The sequence below is a fragment of the Electrona antarctica genome, assembly GCF_951216825.1.
Source record: "Electrona antarctica genome assembly, chromosome: 5".
Taxonomy (NCBI): Eukaryota; Metazoa; Chordata; class Actinopteri; order Myctophiformes; family Myctophidae; genus Electrona; species Electrona antarctica.
The window spans coordinates 59916910-59934718 of NC_136810.1; the positions used below are offsets into that span (position 1 = coordinate 59916910).

The following is a 17809-nucleotide window of genomic DNA, read 5'->3' on the forward strand; positions in this document are numbered from 1 at the left end:
TGCTGTGGTTTACTAACCAGAAATTTGCATGCACAAGGCTTAAAGTTGGGCCAGCTCTAAACTGACTGGGCCATGGCCCGTATGTGCGTGTGTGTGTGTGGGCAGCAAGGCAAGCGAGGTGAGAGGAGAAACAGACAGTACTACAGCTACAGCTTTATTTAATTCATACAGGTGTTCGTTCTTTATTTATTTAAGATAGGCTACAACAAACCAGTTGGACTTGCAAGTTGCGTGTGCGTGCGTCTGTGTGTGTATGAGAGGGGGGTGACTTTTTTCGTCATGTAACTATGGTTTCCAAGGTCGTACTGCAGTTGTTCATGTCGCAAAAACGAGGGCGAGGCTTGATTTCATAGGGCGTGCCAGATAGATTTCAGCCGTCACATTTATTAACGTCGGAACGAAATTAAGGAAGAAACAGCTGTCTGCGATCACTTTGTAAATGCCGACCCGACGTGGGTGTACTACGAATCCTACACTCGAATTTGGGGCAGATTTTACACTCGATTGATAAATGAGGGCCATAGAGTGTTGATGGCGGTGGTGGATTTGGATTTGGTCCCCTAGAGGTTCTCTAAAGGGAGATGGAACTATTGACCACATTAATGTTTCTATTTAAGACATGTTCTCTAAAGGGAGATGGCACTATTGACCACATTAATGTTTCCATTTCAGACATGTGATCAGGAGGTTGACGAGGAAACTCTGCACTCAGAGAACATCCACCACAGCACAGAACTCACTTTGTGTGTGGACGAAATCTCTGGTGACAGAGTGGGCAAACTCTCTGGTGACAGAGTGGACAAACTATCTGCTGACAGAGTGGAATAATGTTCTTGTGATATAGCAGCAGAACTCTGTGGTGACAACTATCCAGTGACAGAGGTGAACTGTGTGCTGACACAGGTAACAGAGCAGAGCGGCGGTAAGGTCAGAGGTCATGACGGTGACGTACTCTCGGCAGGTGGCCGACGCCGGTCTGGGGACGTTCTTCCGCCTCCTGCTGCGCTGGAAGGGAAGCGTCTACAAGCTGCTCTACAGAGAGCTGATCATCTTCATCTCTTTGTACTACCTGTTAGGAGTCTTCTACAGGTAATTCTATTATACTAGACCTTACGTGCCCTACTTGAGAGCGATGCAACTTGGGAACCTAATAATACCCCTTGTCATAGCACCCGTTTTAACTGTGTGGCTGTGTCCCACATGGAGATCTCTGTATCTGCCAGTCTGCCTGTGTCACTCTGAAGAGTGCAAACTGACTGTGAAATGTGGAGTGGTTAAGTAATCAATGTGCAGGTGTGGGGTTGCCAGGCAATCAATTGGCTGAGGCAGAGGCTGGAAATTGCACAGGTGAGGGGATTTAGGCTGATTAGGCCCACTGGCAGAGCCTGACCAGAGCCTTTTGTGGTGATTCTGGAGAACCGTGGGTCCGACCGACTCGATACCTGGCACTGCACTCCCTGCGGGGGTGTGGAATGTGTGTGTGGAATGTAAAGCCGGTGGGGCAAACGGTTCTCGAGTTACGTGCATTACAACCATACACACACACACACACACACACGCAGACACACTGAGACGTGGCGCATTTATAGTAGAATTAAATTATATTAAATTATTTTGATTGATTGATTGAAGTATTTATTAATAGTTTGCAGTACTCAAAACCGTTATGAACCCAATAAAGCACTGCACTTGTTTACAAAAGGGTCCGGTCCACCTTGTTCAATTCATCATAATATTTAGAGACATACAAATATACACTTCAATATAGCCAAAAAACAAGTTCATTGAGACACTTCGGCTCAGATTGACCATAGACCATTTATTGCAAAGCTATTGCATGTTAGTATGGCGGTGTGGCTCTGCTCATGTGATATCAGATGATCTGCATACCGAGACACAGGTCTGATATCACATTTGATATCTCCGATTATTTGTGCAGGAAGACACAGCTCTGATATCAACAACCCCCCAGAGCAGAGCCAAATATACAATAATCCATGAACAATACACAGTAATGACACATCAACACATGATTCAACATAATGAAACACAATACATGATTCAACACAATCACAAACAATACAATAATATCCCATAACCCCTGGACTAAGAACTACAGGGAGGAGGCCCCCGAGGTGGGGGAAGTTTTCACGCAACACCGCACGAGCTGCTTGACGGCTCAGCATAGAGAAAGAGAAGTGAGCTGAGGCTGCTTAAGTAGCCGCCTGAATTGCACTGTGGGAATGAGGGCGTGGCCTAGAGAGGCAGCGGATTTAAAGAAGCAGTATAGATAGGGGGAATGAATGAGGGGGAACCATGTACATACATATAAACCATCTGCCCTCTGTGCCGCAATGAACTAATGCTACGCTTGAAAAATCATCATCTAAAGGATGTAAAAAGGGAAAAAGGGGGCCAGTTTCAAATTGCGGCCGTCCGTAGGTGCACTTTGAGAGCGGTTTTGAAGTGTCAAGGGATCCGCATGTCTCTGATTTGGCACTATCTTACAATAAATCCACCGAATCTCTGTACGTATGTACTGCATGTATGTGTACGTCTGTAGTCCTAACCCGAGAATCGTTCGCCCCAACCGACTTCAAATCCGTCACACGAGTTCCACAACACCACAGGGAGTGCAGTGCCCGGCCTTGAGTCGGTCAGATACATGGGTATTCAGCAAGTTCCCCACACCTGCCATTTGATTAGTTTGTCAGTCCACTTCAGTGTGCAGTCTTCCACACATCCTGACAACGGGTATAACGGCTATTGCATAACAGGGCGGGGCATGTGTTCCCTATGTCTGCATCGTTCCCGAGTAGGCCGGTGACCAACGGGCACTGTTCTTTTTTTTTTTAAGATTTCTTTTCTGCAGCTTTCACCTTTATTTTATATTTTTTATCGAGAGACAGACAGTAGGCTGACAGGAAATGGGGGAGAGAGATGGGGGAGTGACATGCAGTAATTAAGGCCGTCGGGATGGGGAGTCGAGCTCGCGGCACACTGACAGATTCGGACTATACCGGCCAAAGTGCCTGGACCGCTGAGCCATAGCCCAGGCCACGGGCACTGTTCTAACTAACACAATTGAATGGAATGTAAATTGAATTGAAGGGACTGTGTAGGATGTGTTTGTGTTGTAGGTTTGTGGTGATGATGATGATAATGATGATGGTGATGATGTGTGCGTGCGTGCGTGCGTTGTAGGTTTGTGTTGGCTGATGATCAGAAGAGATGTTTTGAGAAGCTCTCTCTCTACTGCAACCATTATGGAGAACTGATTCCTGTGTCCTTCATTCTGGGTGAGTTATGATGTCATAATGCATCACCATGTGTGTGTGTGTGTATATATATATATATATATATATATATATATATATATATATGTGTGTGTGTTTTTTAATTGTGAAAATATGACCATATTGTTTCCAGGTTTCTACGTGACCTTGGTGGTGTCCAGGTGGTGGGGTCAGTTCGAGAGCGTCCCGTGGCCTGACCGGCTGGCCGTGCTGGTGGGGGGTCACGTGCGCGGCGCCGACGAGAGTGCACGTCTGACGCGACGCACGTTGATGCGCTACGCCAACCTGTCCGGAGTCCTGATCTACCGCTCGGTCAGCACGGCCGTCTATAAGAGGTTCCCCACGGTGGAGCACCTGGTGCAGGCCGGTACGTGCAGGCTGGCGGTGTGTGTGTGTGTGCGAATGCGTGTGTGTGTGTGTGTGTGCGTGCGTGCGTGCGTGCGTGCGTGTGTCACTCAGATCTAATGACCAATGAGGAAGAGTTCTGATTGGTTGGTGTGTGTGTGTCACTCAGGGCTGATGACCAATGAGGAGCTGAGTCATCTGGAAGCCTTGCCCTCTCCTCACAACAAGTTCTGGGTTCCCTGCATGTGGTTCGTCAACCTGGCTCTGAGAGCCCGGACGGAAGGGCGAATCAACAACGACGTGGCACTGTCCTCCATTCTGACGGTATAAGACAACGCGACTACCTTTTTTGCAGAGCCTCGGTTACGATTGGCGCTAACCAAACCGTTTGGAAATTGAGCAAGTTTGAGCAAGTTATGGTTATTTAAAAAATACATGCGCCATAGACACGGGTGAGCCATGTAGCCTTTCCTATATCTATGGTAACAACACTGTCGTCAATAGAGCAGAGCAAGTGGGCGTGGTATTCTGGACCCACTGAAAACTCTCCAATTCATGTTTTTTCCCATAGAGATTTACAACAAAAACAAATCACACCCGTGTGAAGTCAGGGGCACTCTTATCATCGTACATAATCATACATCATCTCATTCCGGCCAATCAGAATTACAGTCTACACAAACGCTGGAAATTGTCCATTCAATGTCAATGGCATGTAATGTTTGTGTAGGACAGAGTTTGTGTTTGCACACACACTAAAAGCTGGACATAGGAGGGGATCAATTATTCTAAGCCTAGAATCAAGCCATCCAGGATCCTAGTGAATCATGACCATACATCCTTTGATTCTGTGAGATTTATTTTTTGAATTGAATTGAATAATTTAAATTATATGATATACTACATTTAATAAATACCCTTGGTTTAGCGTTTGTCATTTAACATTTTTTTCACAGAATCAAAGGTATTATGGTCATGATTCACGGGAATCCTGGGTGGCTTGATTCTCTAAATCCTAAAATGAATGGCAGATTTTTCAGTGGGTCCAGAAAACCACGTCCACTGCTATGCTCTATTATGACGGTAAGAGCACTGTAACAACACTGTCCTCCATTCTGACGGTAAGATGGCGGCAGCCTCGGGGACCGCAGGCGGTTTGTTTTCAAAAGAAAAAGAAAAGCCTGGGCGAACGCATCTTATCGGATTCCTATGGAAATCAACCGATAAGCACCAGTAGGTTACTTACTTAGTTGAATGCAATTGAGCCAGCAGGCTCGCCTGCAGCCGACTGGCTGCGAGTAGGAAACACGGAGGCGTCCGAGGTCGCTGTCGTGGTCTCTGTCTCTATGTTCAGGATCTCTTTCTGTCTCTTCTCTTCAGAAACTGAGCAGTTTGTCTCTCCGTCTCTTCAGGAACTGAAGAGTTTGTCTTTCTGTCTCTTCTCTTCAGGAGCTGAACAGTTTGTCTGTCTGTCTCTTCAGGAACGGAACAGTTTGTCTTTCTGTCACTTCTCTTCATGAACTGGACAGTTTGTCTCTCTGTCTCTTCAGGAACTGAACAGTTTGTGATTCTGTCTCTTCAGGAACTGAACAGTTTGTCTCTCTGTCTCTTCAGGAACTGAACAGTTTGTGATTCTGTCTCTTCTCTTCAGGAACTAAACAGTTTGTCTTTCTGTCTCTTCTCTTCAGGAACTGAACAGTTTGTCTCTCTGTCTCTTCAGGAACTGAACAGTTTGTGATTCTGTCTCTTCAGGAACTGAACAGTTTGTGATTCTGTCTCTTCAGGAACTGAACAGTTTGTCTTTCTGTCTCTTCTCTTCAGGAACTGAACAGTTTGTCTCTCTGTCTCTTCAGGAACTGAACAGTTTGTCTCCCTCTCTAACAGTTTGTCTCTCTCTGTCTCTTCAGGAACTAGACAGTTTGTGATTCTGTCTCTTCAGGAACTAGACAGTTTGTGATTACGTCTCTTCAGGAACTGAACAGCTTGTGATTCTGTCTCCTCAGGAACTGAACAGTTTGAGGACAAAGTGCATGAAGCTCTACAGTTATGACTGGATCAGTCTGCCTCTGGTCTACACACAGGTTACTGTACTTTAGTTTATACTACTACCACTACTACTACTACTACTCCTACTACTACTACTACTGCTGCTACTACTGCTACTACTACTACTACTACTACTACTACTGCTGCTACTACTGCTACTACTACTACTACTACTACTACTACTACTACTACTACTACTACTGCTGCTACTACTGCTACTACTACTACTACTACTACTACTACTAATACTACTACTATGGAAATTGCTGCAAAACATTACAACAAACTCATCCTTAAACGTCTTATCCCCTTCGTTGAGCCTCTACTCCAAAACAACCAAAACGGATTTAGACATGGTAGATCCACTTTGAGTCAAATCCTATGCTTACGTAGGATTATTGAGGAATCACAGCTATGCAACATCAATCTCGCACTAGTCTTTGTTGATTTCTCAAAGGCTTTTGATACAAATACCTCAGCGACCATCCTTACTCCTGACGGAGAAACACCATCATTCCCCATCCTTGCTGGCATACTCGAAAGCGACACACTTGCCCTGTTTCTATTTATTATTGTTGTTGATTATGTTCTTCGTATGTCAGTTGATACTATCAATGATAAAGGCTACCAACTAAACCCTAGGAAAAGCTCTCGTCATTCTGCTAAATACCTAACCGACACTGACTTTGCTGATGACATCGCGCTTATCAGTCAATCATTGGAATACGCTCAGACTCTCCTTCAGAGGCTGGGTACACGAGGACGTCGCGGGCTGTTCCCCGCCTAAGTTTGTGAACGATATAAAACTTTACTGCGTCTACATTGCGGTTATGTTAATTATGTTTGCTGTACACACAAGACCGGTAAACTGCTCCGTTTTCAAGATAAAGATGCAGTACACATCTACAGCCTGTAGATGGCCACCAAAAAAAAGAAAAAGCTTATACTAAAAGTAGGCTATATGAAAGCGTTGGTATTTCACACAGGTGTTGCCAAATAACTAATTATCTTGATCAGATGCGCATATGACATATCTAGGTCATATCAATTTAATGAGCAGAGCAGTGCTGCTTCTCTCTCTGAGTCTGCACACACTGACTGACCAGCTAAAGTGTATGCCTACTAAACCATAATATATGACAAACCTTGGATTAATTCTTCTGAAAACAGCAGCAAGCACAAAGTAAGTGAGAGAGAGAGAGAGAGAGAGTGTGAGAGAGAGAGAGAGAGAGAGAGAGAGAGAGCGTGCGCACCCCTTCTCTCGCTCAGATCATCATACACAGCTCACAACGAGGAGCGGCATGGTACATTGCGAATTTATGAGTTTGACTTTGGAGATTGAAATATATATATTCGCTGGTGCGCAACACCTCTGAATGTCAGATAATTGCTTGTTTAGATTGATTCCTTCCACCTGCTGGCAGCACAGCACTAATCATTGCCTATTTTTTAACATGCAGCATCTCTCTCTCTCTCTCTCTCTCTGTGACTGTGAGACTGACACAGACGCGGTCAATAATATATAGCATAAATAATAGGCCAAATATAACACTTTCCCTCTATCTGTGATCAGCTCCTCACACACAACTCCTCTCTCGTGCATGCCTGCTCAATCTCAGCAACTGTTTGCGTGCGTGCGGGCTGCAGATCGGCTATTTTTGGAGAAGAGATTTATAGACATTATGTGCAAATATAAAATAGCTGTGATACTTATATGTAAGTGGTTATGGTGAAATAAACCATTAACACTGGTTAGTTTGGAGGGGCGAGGGGACTATGACATCACCGTTTCAGCAAATTAGGCGGCATTTGCTATACACACGGAGACGAGAAAGTCGCGTCTCCAAACTTTCCCACTCTGGAAGGTAGTTTCAAAATTAGCCATTAAAGTCCCCCAAAACGCCGTCTCCGTGTGACAAAAAGGGCAGATCGGCTAATTACTTGCCCGAGAAACACCAAAATCGTCCTCGTCTGTACACCACCTCAGTCTCTTGAGCATGCCTCCAACTGTGTTGTTCTTTGTCTCAACGAGACGAAAACTGAATACGTAAATATACGCAAATCCAACAATAACCACATTATAAAAAAACACTTACCAACACACTCCTTCTCAAAAGGACTTTCAAACTAGGAAGGGTATGGCCTGGTCAACCTGAAATGACATGATCTGGTGATCCCAGCTTAGTAAGATGTTCAAAGTAAAAATATTTAGGACGACCGTTGAGCTGATTCTACTATGGCTTTGAGACATGGACACTTTCAAAGAAATTAGATAAATGGTTGGATGGTACTTACACCCGCCTTCTAATGAGAGCGCAAAATATGTCTTGGAAGAGCCACCCAACGACTAATTTAATATACGGCAACCTTCCCCGTGTTTCTTCACTAGTCCGATCCAGAAGAACACAGTTTGCCGGCCACTGCTACAGAGCTGACAATGAGGTTATATCTTCCCTTCTTCTCTGGAATCCTGTCTCAAAGCAGACCCTCCCTGATGTAATCTCTAGGGACACATAAGCAGGAACTGGGGATGGCAATGAAGGACCGGAAAGTCTGGCGTGGCATTGTGAAATCCATGATCTCGACCACGGTCGAAAAATGAGGACTAGCCTACTACTACTACTACTACTACTACTACTACTACAATCAGTCTGCCTCTGGTCTACAAACAGTTACTGTTAATGTACTTTATAATAATAATATTAATGTTCATATCCTCTGGTCTGCACACATGTTACTATAATAATAATAATAATAATAATAATAATAATAATAATAATAATAATAATAATAATAATAATAATAATAATAATAATAATAATAATAATAATAATAATAATCTGGTCTATGTATATAACGATGTGTGTGGTGTTTCCAGGTGGTGACGGTGGCCGTCTACAGTTTCTTCTTGGCGTGTCTGATTGGTCGACAGTTCCTGGACCCGGGTCAGGGTTGTTTCTTCTTCTTGTATAAAGGGGTATACTGTGTGTTTCCAGGTCATCGTTAAAGGGGTATTCCGTGTGTTTTCAGGTCAGGGTTAAAGGGGTATTCCGTGTGTCTTCAGGTCAGGGTTACCCGGGTTTTTACTGCTAAATGGATTGATTTCATTTGTTGGGCGATTTTGATCACTTTTAACGTTTGGATCACTTGACCAAAATAAATAAATAAATAAACAAAAAACAAGTGACACTGGCTTCTGAGGGCTGCTGGGTCTGGACAATGGTGGCAGGCTGCGAGCGGAACTGTTTTTCTTCCTTGTCGTCACTGGTGATAGTGGAATATTTTCCGACATTAGGACATTCGATCGCGTCATTTTAAGGCACACGTTCGTGCAATGGAGCTACGTTCACGATCGGGTGATTCTTCAAAAGTTAGTGAAAAACACCGGCAGTGAAGCGGTTCTTTTTAAATGTATAAATGTGTTAAAGGGGTATTCTGTGTGTTTTTCAGAGCAGGGTTGTAAAGGGGTATTCCGTGTGTATTTCAAGTCAGGGTTTTAAAGGGGTATTCCGTGTGTTTTTCAGGTCAGGGTTACCCGGGTCACGACGTGGACTTCTACGTCCCGCTCTTCACCCTGCTGCAGTTCTTCTTCTACGTGGGCTGGCTCAAGGTGATCACATGACTGCTCACATGACTGCTCACATGTTCTGATCACATGACTGCTCACATACCGGTAACCCTAAAGCCAAATTCCAATACCGCAACTTTCACACTCGCTCACTCCCCTCGCGTCCTCCACTCGCTCCTCGGCTCCGCCCCCAGCGAGGAGGAGAGGAGGAGGAGAGGATTCGATGCGAGGACAGAGTGGTGGAGTGGATTTGCCTCTAGAATCGGAATGTACTCCACTGTCATTTCAAAGCGACGGCACATTCCGCGATCACTTATGACGTGAATCAATTCAATTCAATTCAAAGGGCTTTATTGGCATGGGAAAACATACGTTTACATTGCCAAAGCAAAAGTGGTGGAACAATACAGTGTCACACAGCTGGATCACTGGAACTCCGAACCCATAGCCGTACAATCTACAGAATAGACAATTCATTTTTGTGAATGTAACCGAGGCCAATGTGTATGTATTGGTAACATGTGCAACAAGGCTATTTATTCCTGAAATAGTGAATAAGCACCAGGATGTGCACACTTTTATATTATATGATTGTGACGGGAATTCTGACCTGCCCGCAGCCCGCGTTCCTCTTTGCTCGTATAAATCACCACCCCTACTCGGACAGTCCCTCCTCCGACGGTCTTTGCAAATAACGGACACTATAACAGGAATTATAGGTAGTCTCTCTGACTTACATATTCAGTTCAGTTCAGTCCACATATAAATAAATACATTTTTGTCACCGTCATTCATAGCAGACATGCACAGAGAGAAATTAACTATAGCTTTTGAGGTGAGCACAATATAGCCTAATTTATATAGCCTACTTTTATTATGCTTATATCACACAACGCAATAAAGCCAGTGGCTTGTTGTGGTCCTTTCACTTTCACATGTGTAGGCTATAGATAGGCTACTTTATCATTCTGAAGCTCTATTAATTCAGCGAAAATGTGTGTGCGTGTGTGCGTGCATGTGTGTGTTGGGTCAGCGTCGCCGACTCAGCGACTAGCCGCAGCGGCCGGCAGCTAGTGGATGGGCGGGTGGGGGGGTGCATAGTATCGGGTTTCAAGCAGTGTTTTCTGTGCCACATGTGGAGGAGGCGGACTTATGTCACTGGAGAAGGAAAAAAACATGTACACGTGATGTACACCGCGAGGAGACAACATACCCCACCGAGCCTGCACCTGATGTACGCTCGCTCTATGCAGTTTCGGAGAGCCCACTCGGCTCCTCGACTCCACTCGCCTCCTCGATGGAGCACTTTAACAATTGGAACGTTAACCATTTCCGGGTCAAGCTGGAATGACCCCGAGTGATCGAGTGGGAGTGAGCAAGTGGCCGAGATTGTGGGTATTGGAATTTGGCTTAAGTCTGCCTCAAGGCGGACCTTCTTATATGACAGAAAGGTTTCTGATAGAAAGTGACTCGATGGCAGAATCAGTCTGTCTCTGGTCTATAGCCTACGCGAGGGATAATGTACGCCTCCGTACGTCTCCGACAGGGTGATTAAACACAGAGGAAAAGCCAAGGTGTTTAATCGTCAATGTCATTTCTCAGAGGAAGCTTTTCTGACAGAAAACCTACAAGGAAAGGGCACACCTTTCTGATAGAAAGCCTCTAAGGAAAGGATACATCTTTCTGATAGAAAGCCTCTAAGGAAAGGAGACATCTTTCTTATAGAAAGCCTCTAAGGAAAGGAGACATCTTTCTGATAGAAAGCCTCTTAGGAAAGGAGACATCTTTCTGATAGAAAGCCTCTAAGGAAAGGAGACATCTTTCTGATAGAAATCCTTTCTCGCTGCTTTCTGTACTCAAAGTGGACCACCACACAACTAGTCACACACCTGGTCACATGACTGAAGAAGTGCACGTGAAGGAAGCAGAGTTATAGTTTTTAAATACCAATTAATTTTAGTTTTTTTTTATCAGTTTGGTGTTCATTTAAAGGACCATGTCAAACTCATCTCCATATAATTGGTCCTCACTAATGCTCATTAGAAGAAAACACTGTTTAGTTTTAGTCTTTAAAATAATAATGCTTGTTTGAAGACCTTTCTAATTATACCTGAATATTTAAAACTAAGACTAAAACTAAACAGTGTATCTTCTAACGAGCATTATTATTTTAAAGACTAAAATAATAACTAATAATATAATAATATGACTACAATATAATATAATATAATATTATATTAATATATATTATATTAATATTATATTAATAATATAATAATATAATAATATAATAATATAATAATAACTAATAATAATACATAAAATAATAACTTTTTCACCATGTGAAAAAGGTTGAATGAAAGAATGCAAAACAACTATTTATGATTTACATATGTGACCAGAATTGACTGAGAGTCTGCCATTGTTCCATCTCCAGCTTTTCACCAGAGGAGAAAAACTGAATTTATTTATATTTTATCCGAAATGAGTTAATAGCACAGGCAGACTCTTCACATACTAGAGCACATCTGAAATAAATTATATTAGAGCTGAATCGACATGTAATATGAAATAAATGCTTAAACATGTAGCTACTGTAGGTTGTAATGTTAGAGTCCACAGAACCTTTCAAGCCTGTTTTCTCAACTCACTGTTTTCTGCAAGACATTACTCTATTAGCCATATAATATCTCCAAAACTGGTGGGTCAAACTGAACAACCAATATGTCAATTTGAAGCTATGATTCAAAATCCTGCTTTCATATGACATGATTCTGATAGAAAGCCTCTAAGGAAAGGAGACATCTTTCTGATAGAAAGCCTCTTAGGAAAGGAGACATCTTTCTGATAGAAAGCCTCTAAGGAAAGGAGACATCTTTCTGATAGAAATCCTTTCTCGCTGCTTTCTGTACTCAAAGTGGACCACCACACAACTAGTCACACACCTGGTCACATGACTGAAGAAGTGCACGTGAAGGAAGCAGAGTTATAGTTTTTAAATACCAATTCATTTTAGGTTTTTTTTATCAGTTTGGTGTTCATTTAAAGGACCATGTCAAACTCATCTCCATATAATTGGTCCTCACTAATGCTCATTAGAAGAAAACACTGTTTAGTTTTAGTCTTTAAAATAATAATGCTTGTTTGAAGACCTTTCTAATTATACCTGAATATTTAAAACTAAGACTAAAACTAAACGGTGTATCTTCTAACGAGCATTATTATTTTAAAGACTAAAATAATAACTAATAATATAATAATATGACTATAATATAATATTATATTATATTATATTAATATATATTATATTAATATTATATTAATTTTAATAATATAACAATATAATAATATAATAATAACTAATAATAATACATAAAATAATAACTTTTTCACCATGTGAAAAAGGTTGAATGAAAGAATGCAAAACAACTATTTATGATTTACATATGTGACCAGAATTGACTGAGAGTCTGCCATTGTTCCATCTCCAGCTTTTCACCAGAGGAGAAAAACTGAATTTATTTATATTTTATCCGAAATTAGTTAATAGCACAGGCAGACTCTTCACATACTAGAGCACATCTGAAATAAATTATATTAGAGCTGAAATCGACATGTAATATGAAATAAATGCTTAAACATGTAGCTACTGTAGGTTGTAATGTTAGAGTCCACAGAACCTTTCAAGCCTGTTTTCTCAACTCACTGTTTTCTGCAAGACATTACTCTATTAGCCATATAATATCTCCAAAACTGGTGGGTCAAACTGAACAACCAATATGTCAATTTGAAGCTATGATTCCCTGCTTTCATATGACATGAAAATTTGAAAAAATCAGTCAAATTTGGCCACATGATTAATCTTCTCTTCGTGTTGTCAGGTAGCAGAACAGCTTATTAACCCTTTCGGAGAAGATGACGATGACTTTGAAACCAACTGGCTGGTCGACCGCAATTTACAGGTTTGTACTGGAAACCAAATAATGTCCAACACCTGCATTAGAGGAAAATAATTTAGCAAGTTATGGCTATCTCTATATAGTCTATATCTCTACACTTTCTTATGGTCACCGGGTTAGGGTTAGGGTCATGGTGTGGTAATCATTGTTTCCTGTGCTGCTAGGTGTCCTTGCTGTGTTAGTGTCTCATTAGACTGTTGGCTCTCACACAGCATGGGCACACTTGAGCCGACAGGCGCGGCCAAAGGAAGCTGACTCCCGACGTCTTTCCGGCTTTTTAGACAGCTGGTGGATGGAAAAGAAGCTCTACACACGCAGCAGGTTGCCGCTGGGGCAAGCTTTTCCGGGAATCTGGCCGACGTGGCAACCTGCAGCGTGGGTGGAGCTTCTTTTCCATCCACCAGCTGTCTAAAAACCCGGAAAAGAAACGTCCGCGGCTCTTTAGTAAGTGTGCAGCACCTACAGTGTTCAAACGCTTCAGTCTGGAGCAACGGAAGCTCTATCATGACTAAGCGATAAAGCGGAAGTGAAGCATCTTCCCCACTTCCGTTTCGTCTTTACAGTCGCACAAATTTATCCTAATATAAATATAAATAATAAACATATATAGCTTGTTGCTTAGCAGAAATTGAAATAAAAACATGAAAGGTAAATATATTTTACAAATATATTTCCGTGAACCGAAATGGCAGCTTCCTTACTCTGTTTTCGGGAGGTGTAGTTCCAGACTCTATGTAGCACTCGGAGATTGTGGAATAGTTGTCTGGCTACGTGAGACTATTGCTGTGTGCTAATAATTTTGTCCTGTGCTCCCAGGTGTCCTTGCTGTGCGTGGATGAGATGTACGACAGTCTCCCCCTGGTGGAGAGAGACAAGTATTGGAATGAAGCAGAGCCTCAGCCTCCATACACTGCAGCCAGCGCGGAGCACCGAAAACCTTCCTACATGGGCTCTGCTCTGGATATAAGGTTATTATAATTAGTGTGGGGTCGCTGCAACGCAGCGGCACCACATGTTATCGCAAAGAGAAAACTTTGGCACTTAACTAGTCCTACTTAAGGAGGTTTTAACTCAAATCTTTGCTTCTGGGGGCATCTCTGGAACAACATAATTTCAGATGGGGGTCGGCGGCCAATTACATATATTTTTGGGGGTCCTTGACATGAATATATTTGAGCACCACTGACATAGAAACATGTAGGTTTTTCAGAAAACTGCATTTGTATAGAATCGTCCTCAGGTCTAAATAGTTAACACCATGGTGTCCACCATGCAGTGTCCCCAAGGAGGAGATGGAGTTCCAAAGCAACCAGCTGGAGCAGATCAAGGAGAACGAGGAGGCCAGCTACTCCACCACGCCGCTGCTAGGAGGTCTGGGTCGTCTCCTGAGTGGGGTCGGGGTGCTGCAGTCTCCCAGTTTCCCTCGCGCCTCGCGGGTCTCGCTGCTGCGTCGCCGGCCCGCTGCGCCCTCCAGCCGCTTCATGTATCTGCACCCTGCGCCGCCACCCGGACAGGTCCCACAGCACCACCTACAGGCCGCCGGGGTAGGAGGAGGAGGAGGAGGCAGCGAAACCGACCCGGACTTTGCCTTCTCCTCCATGCCCATGTACGACAGACCCGGCTTCTACAGGTCTGTCTGTCTGTCTGTCTGTCTGTCTGTCTGTGTGCAACCAGACTTTCACGTCAACAGCTTGACGCGAAAGTCCAGCCGTCCTCTTCCTGTTTTTTTTTAAAATATTTTATAGAACACTTTATCGCCATATCACAATCGTACAATATCCAAAATCACAGACAATATCCAGTCTAATGTCCTGACTTTCCGATCACGTGATCATATCGGGACAACTCTAATGTATAGGGCCTACAGTATATCAGTAAACGTTTTGCCTCAATGTCTTCCAGCTGCCCACAGACGCCCATCCACTGCGTGCCGCCCACTCTGCCGCCCACTCTGCCGCGCCACCGCCCCGCCAGGCAGCCGCTGCCCCGCCAGGGGGGCGGCGACTGGGACCCCCCCGGACCCCCACTGCCCGCCCCGGATTACCACCACAACATTCCCCCTCCCCCGTGCTCCGCGTTCCCGTGGCTGAGCGGGTCGGAAGGCGAGGCCTTCTCCTTCTCCTTTCCCGAGCCAGCGGTCACGGAGCTCTGCCCCGTCGGGTCCCTGCTGTCGCGACCGGGGGCTGGGGGGGGCAACGGCCTGCTGTCCCGCCGGCCCCCCGGAGGGCCCTCGCGCCTCACCCTGGACCCCGTGCCGTCGCCCGTCGCCCCCCTCGGACCGCTGAGCGCCCGGGGGCTGCCGTGCGGAGCGGCGGAGACAAATTTCTCCTTCAGTATTCCCTCTCGTAATACGGCGATGGCAGCTCCGGGCAACCCCGGCCATACCAGTAATCCCAGTAATACCACCAGCACCAGCAGCATCAACACAGTGTAAATAAGATAGGAGAAACCCAACAGCTGTGCTGTTTGTGTGTGAAACAAGCTACTAAATGTATCTGAAACCCTTTATCTTCCTGCCTTGATCCTAACCCCCTCCCCCTCCCCCTCTCTTCGTTCCTTTCCTTGTTTTCTTGGGAAAATGACATGATGGCAACTATCCACAAAGACAAATTTCACCCACTTCTTTTTACTTGTAAAGCTGTGATGCGACACTAATGCTGATTCTGATTCTGTTGTGGTCTCCGGCAGCTCGGTGGCCGCTCTCTGCAACAGCAACTCCATCAGCAACTTGATCGGCAACTCGATCGGCAACAGCGCAGAACGAGCAACAAGCAACGGGGTCAACAACACGAACACAGGGCCGTCGTCGCCGCTAGCGGCCAACCTGCAGCAGCAACACTCCCCCAACGATTCTGGAATCTCACTGGCTGAGGGGGACCTGCTGGGCGTGGCTCTTTTGGGGGACAATGGGAACAACACGCGATCTGACGGAGGACGGCAGCATGACTGAACATGATGTTTCTGTTTTACCCAGACCTATTTACATCTAGTGTTCAGCAGACCTGTGGTATGGGCGGCCCCGCTTGGTAGCCGGGTTTCCAGCCTGATTCGCTGCGTTCCGTGATTTGTCTTGTGACTCTGCCACTCAGTCTGGCCAGCCTCCTGTTTCACTCGTATTTCACACAACGTCACCTGTTACGTAGCCACGTTGTTGCTGATACGTCATCGGCCAGTGCCACTCTGTCCATGCTCTTCTCACTGTTAAAAACAAGTTAACTGCCACCGTGTGGAGGGTAGTTAATGTGCCAGCCGGAATTGGTCATTTTCAGTCACTTTGACTTCCGTTTCCCCCCCGCTCGCAGACCCTCTAACCTTGTATTATTTATTATCATTTTTATTTTTATTTATTTTTTGAAATCCACAAATTGCAGCAAAGCACTCCATTCCCATTGAAATCCATTGGCAGAATCCGCCCTCATAGATAGAATAAAATAACCCGTACTCAAAGGTAGAATACATTGCCATTCTCTGTTCATTCAGCCTGCCATCTTCAAACAAACTGTTATGTAGCCTATGATAAAATACAACATTATGATATTTGTGATATTTAAAGTATGATAACATAGAACATTATTACAACAATTACAATGTAGGCATTTGTCAGATCTTTTTTTTCCCCGTTATTCCAGAGCGATTTACAGTAAGCAATAACACATAGCAATACTTCAAATTATAGAAATAGTCATGTAGGATCACAAGTAAATGAAGGACCTAACATCCGTCTAACAGTAGAATATATGTACAATGATACAGTATACACTATAGAGTGCTATGTCTACATAAAATGCTATCTAAATTAAATAAGTTGATCCTTTGCATATGCCTGCTGCATAGACATAATTAACATAATTATGATGTGGTAGCCTACGTCTCCTACTCCGGGACATCCTGAACACTAACAGAATCACATACTGTACGTAAACGTTATAATAATCTACTGAATATGTATATTTTACCAATAAACGTATTGAAACATTTTGTGGAAGGTGTGGTCTGTAAGCTGTATACTCCCATTATGGTGGAGGAGGGGGAAATTAACAGGACAAAGCAGGAAAGGGCGCACACCAGTGTTGGTGAGGTGCTGGCCTAAGGCAGTAAATAAGTAAAAATGAGAAAAGGCCGCACACACGTAGCCACGATGAAACTTGTCATATTTCATATGACAAGTCATTGGTCCGACAAATGACAACCCACCTCAGAGTCCTAACCTAACCATAACCGCAAGCACGGGAGCAGACGCTAGTCCGACATGCGGATGAATGTCGGACTAATGCCCTGTCTGAAAAGCGTCCACCTCCTATGTCCCCACCTCATACATATGAAATATGTTGGGTGGAGAGATAGTCTCTTCACTCAGAGAACAAAGCTTACAAAGTAAACAAACGTTCTCTATCGTATCGAGACTATCTCTCCATCCAACATATTTCATATGTATGAGGTGGGGACATTCCCCATACATGTATGAAACTAGAAATTCGCGGGCCTTCGGCCCGCTCATCCCAGAGTTGCGTTGCCCCGCGTTGCGATACAGAAGTCCACAGATACAGAAGTCCACAGTGACACGCGTTTTATGCAGCTGTTTTGTGTTGCAGCGC

The 17809-nt window shown here is 44.1% G+C and overlaps 1 protein-coding gene across 1 annotated transcript; it reads left to right on the plus strand.

Moving 5' to 3' along the window:
• Positions 1-937: 937 nt before the first annotated feature.
• On the plus strand, positions 938-16164 carry best1 (bestrophin 1; the record flags this gene model as incomplete). The annotated part of the gene is made up of 12 exons (XM_079502424.1): positions 938-1089; positions 3205-3299; positions 3430-3663; positions 3811-3965; positions 5645-5722; positions 8566-8632; positions 9212-9297; positions 13137-13217; positions 14031-14182; positions 14491-14844; positions 15117-15644; positions 15903-16164. 12 exons carry the CDS (start codon positions 938-940, stop codon positions 16162-16164), a joined length of 2244 nt encoding a protein of 747 aa, XP_079358550.1.
• Between the last annotated feature and the right edge of the window lie 1645 nt (positions 16165-17809).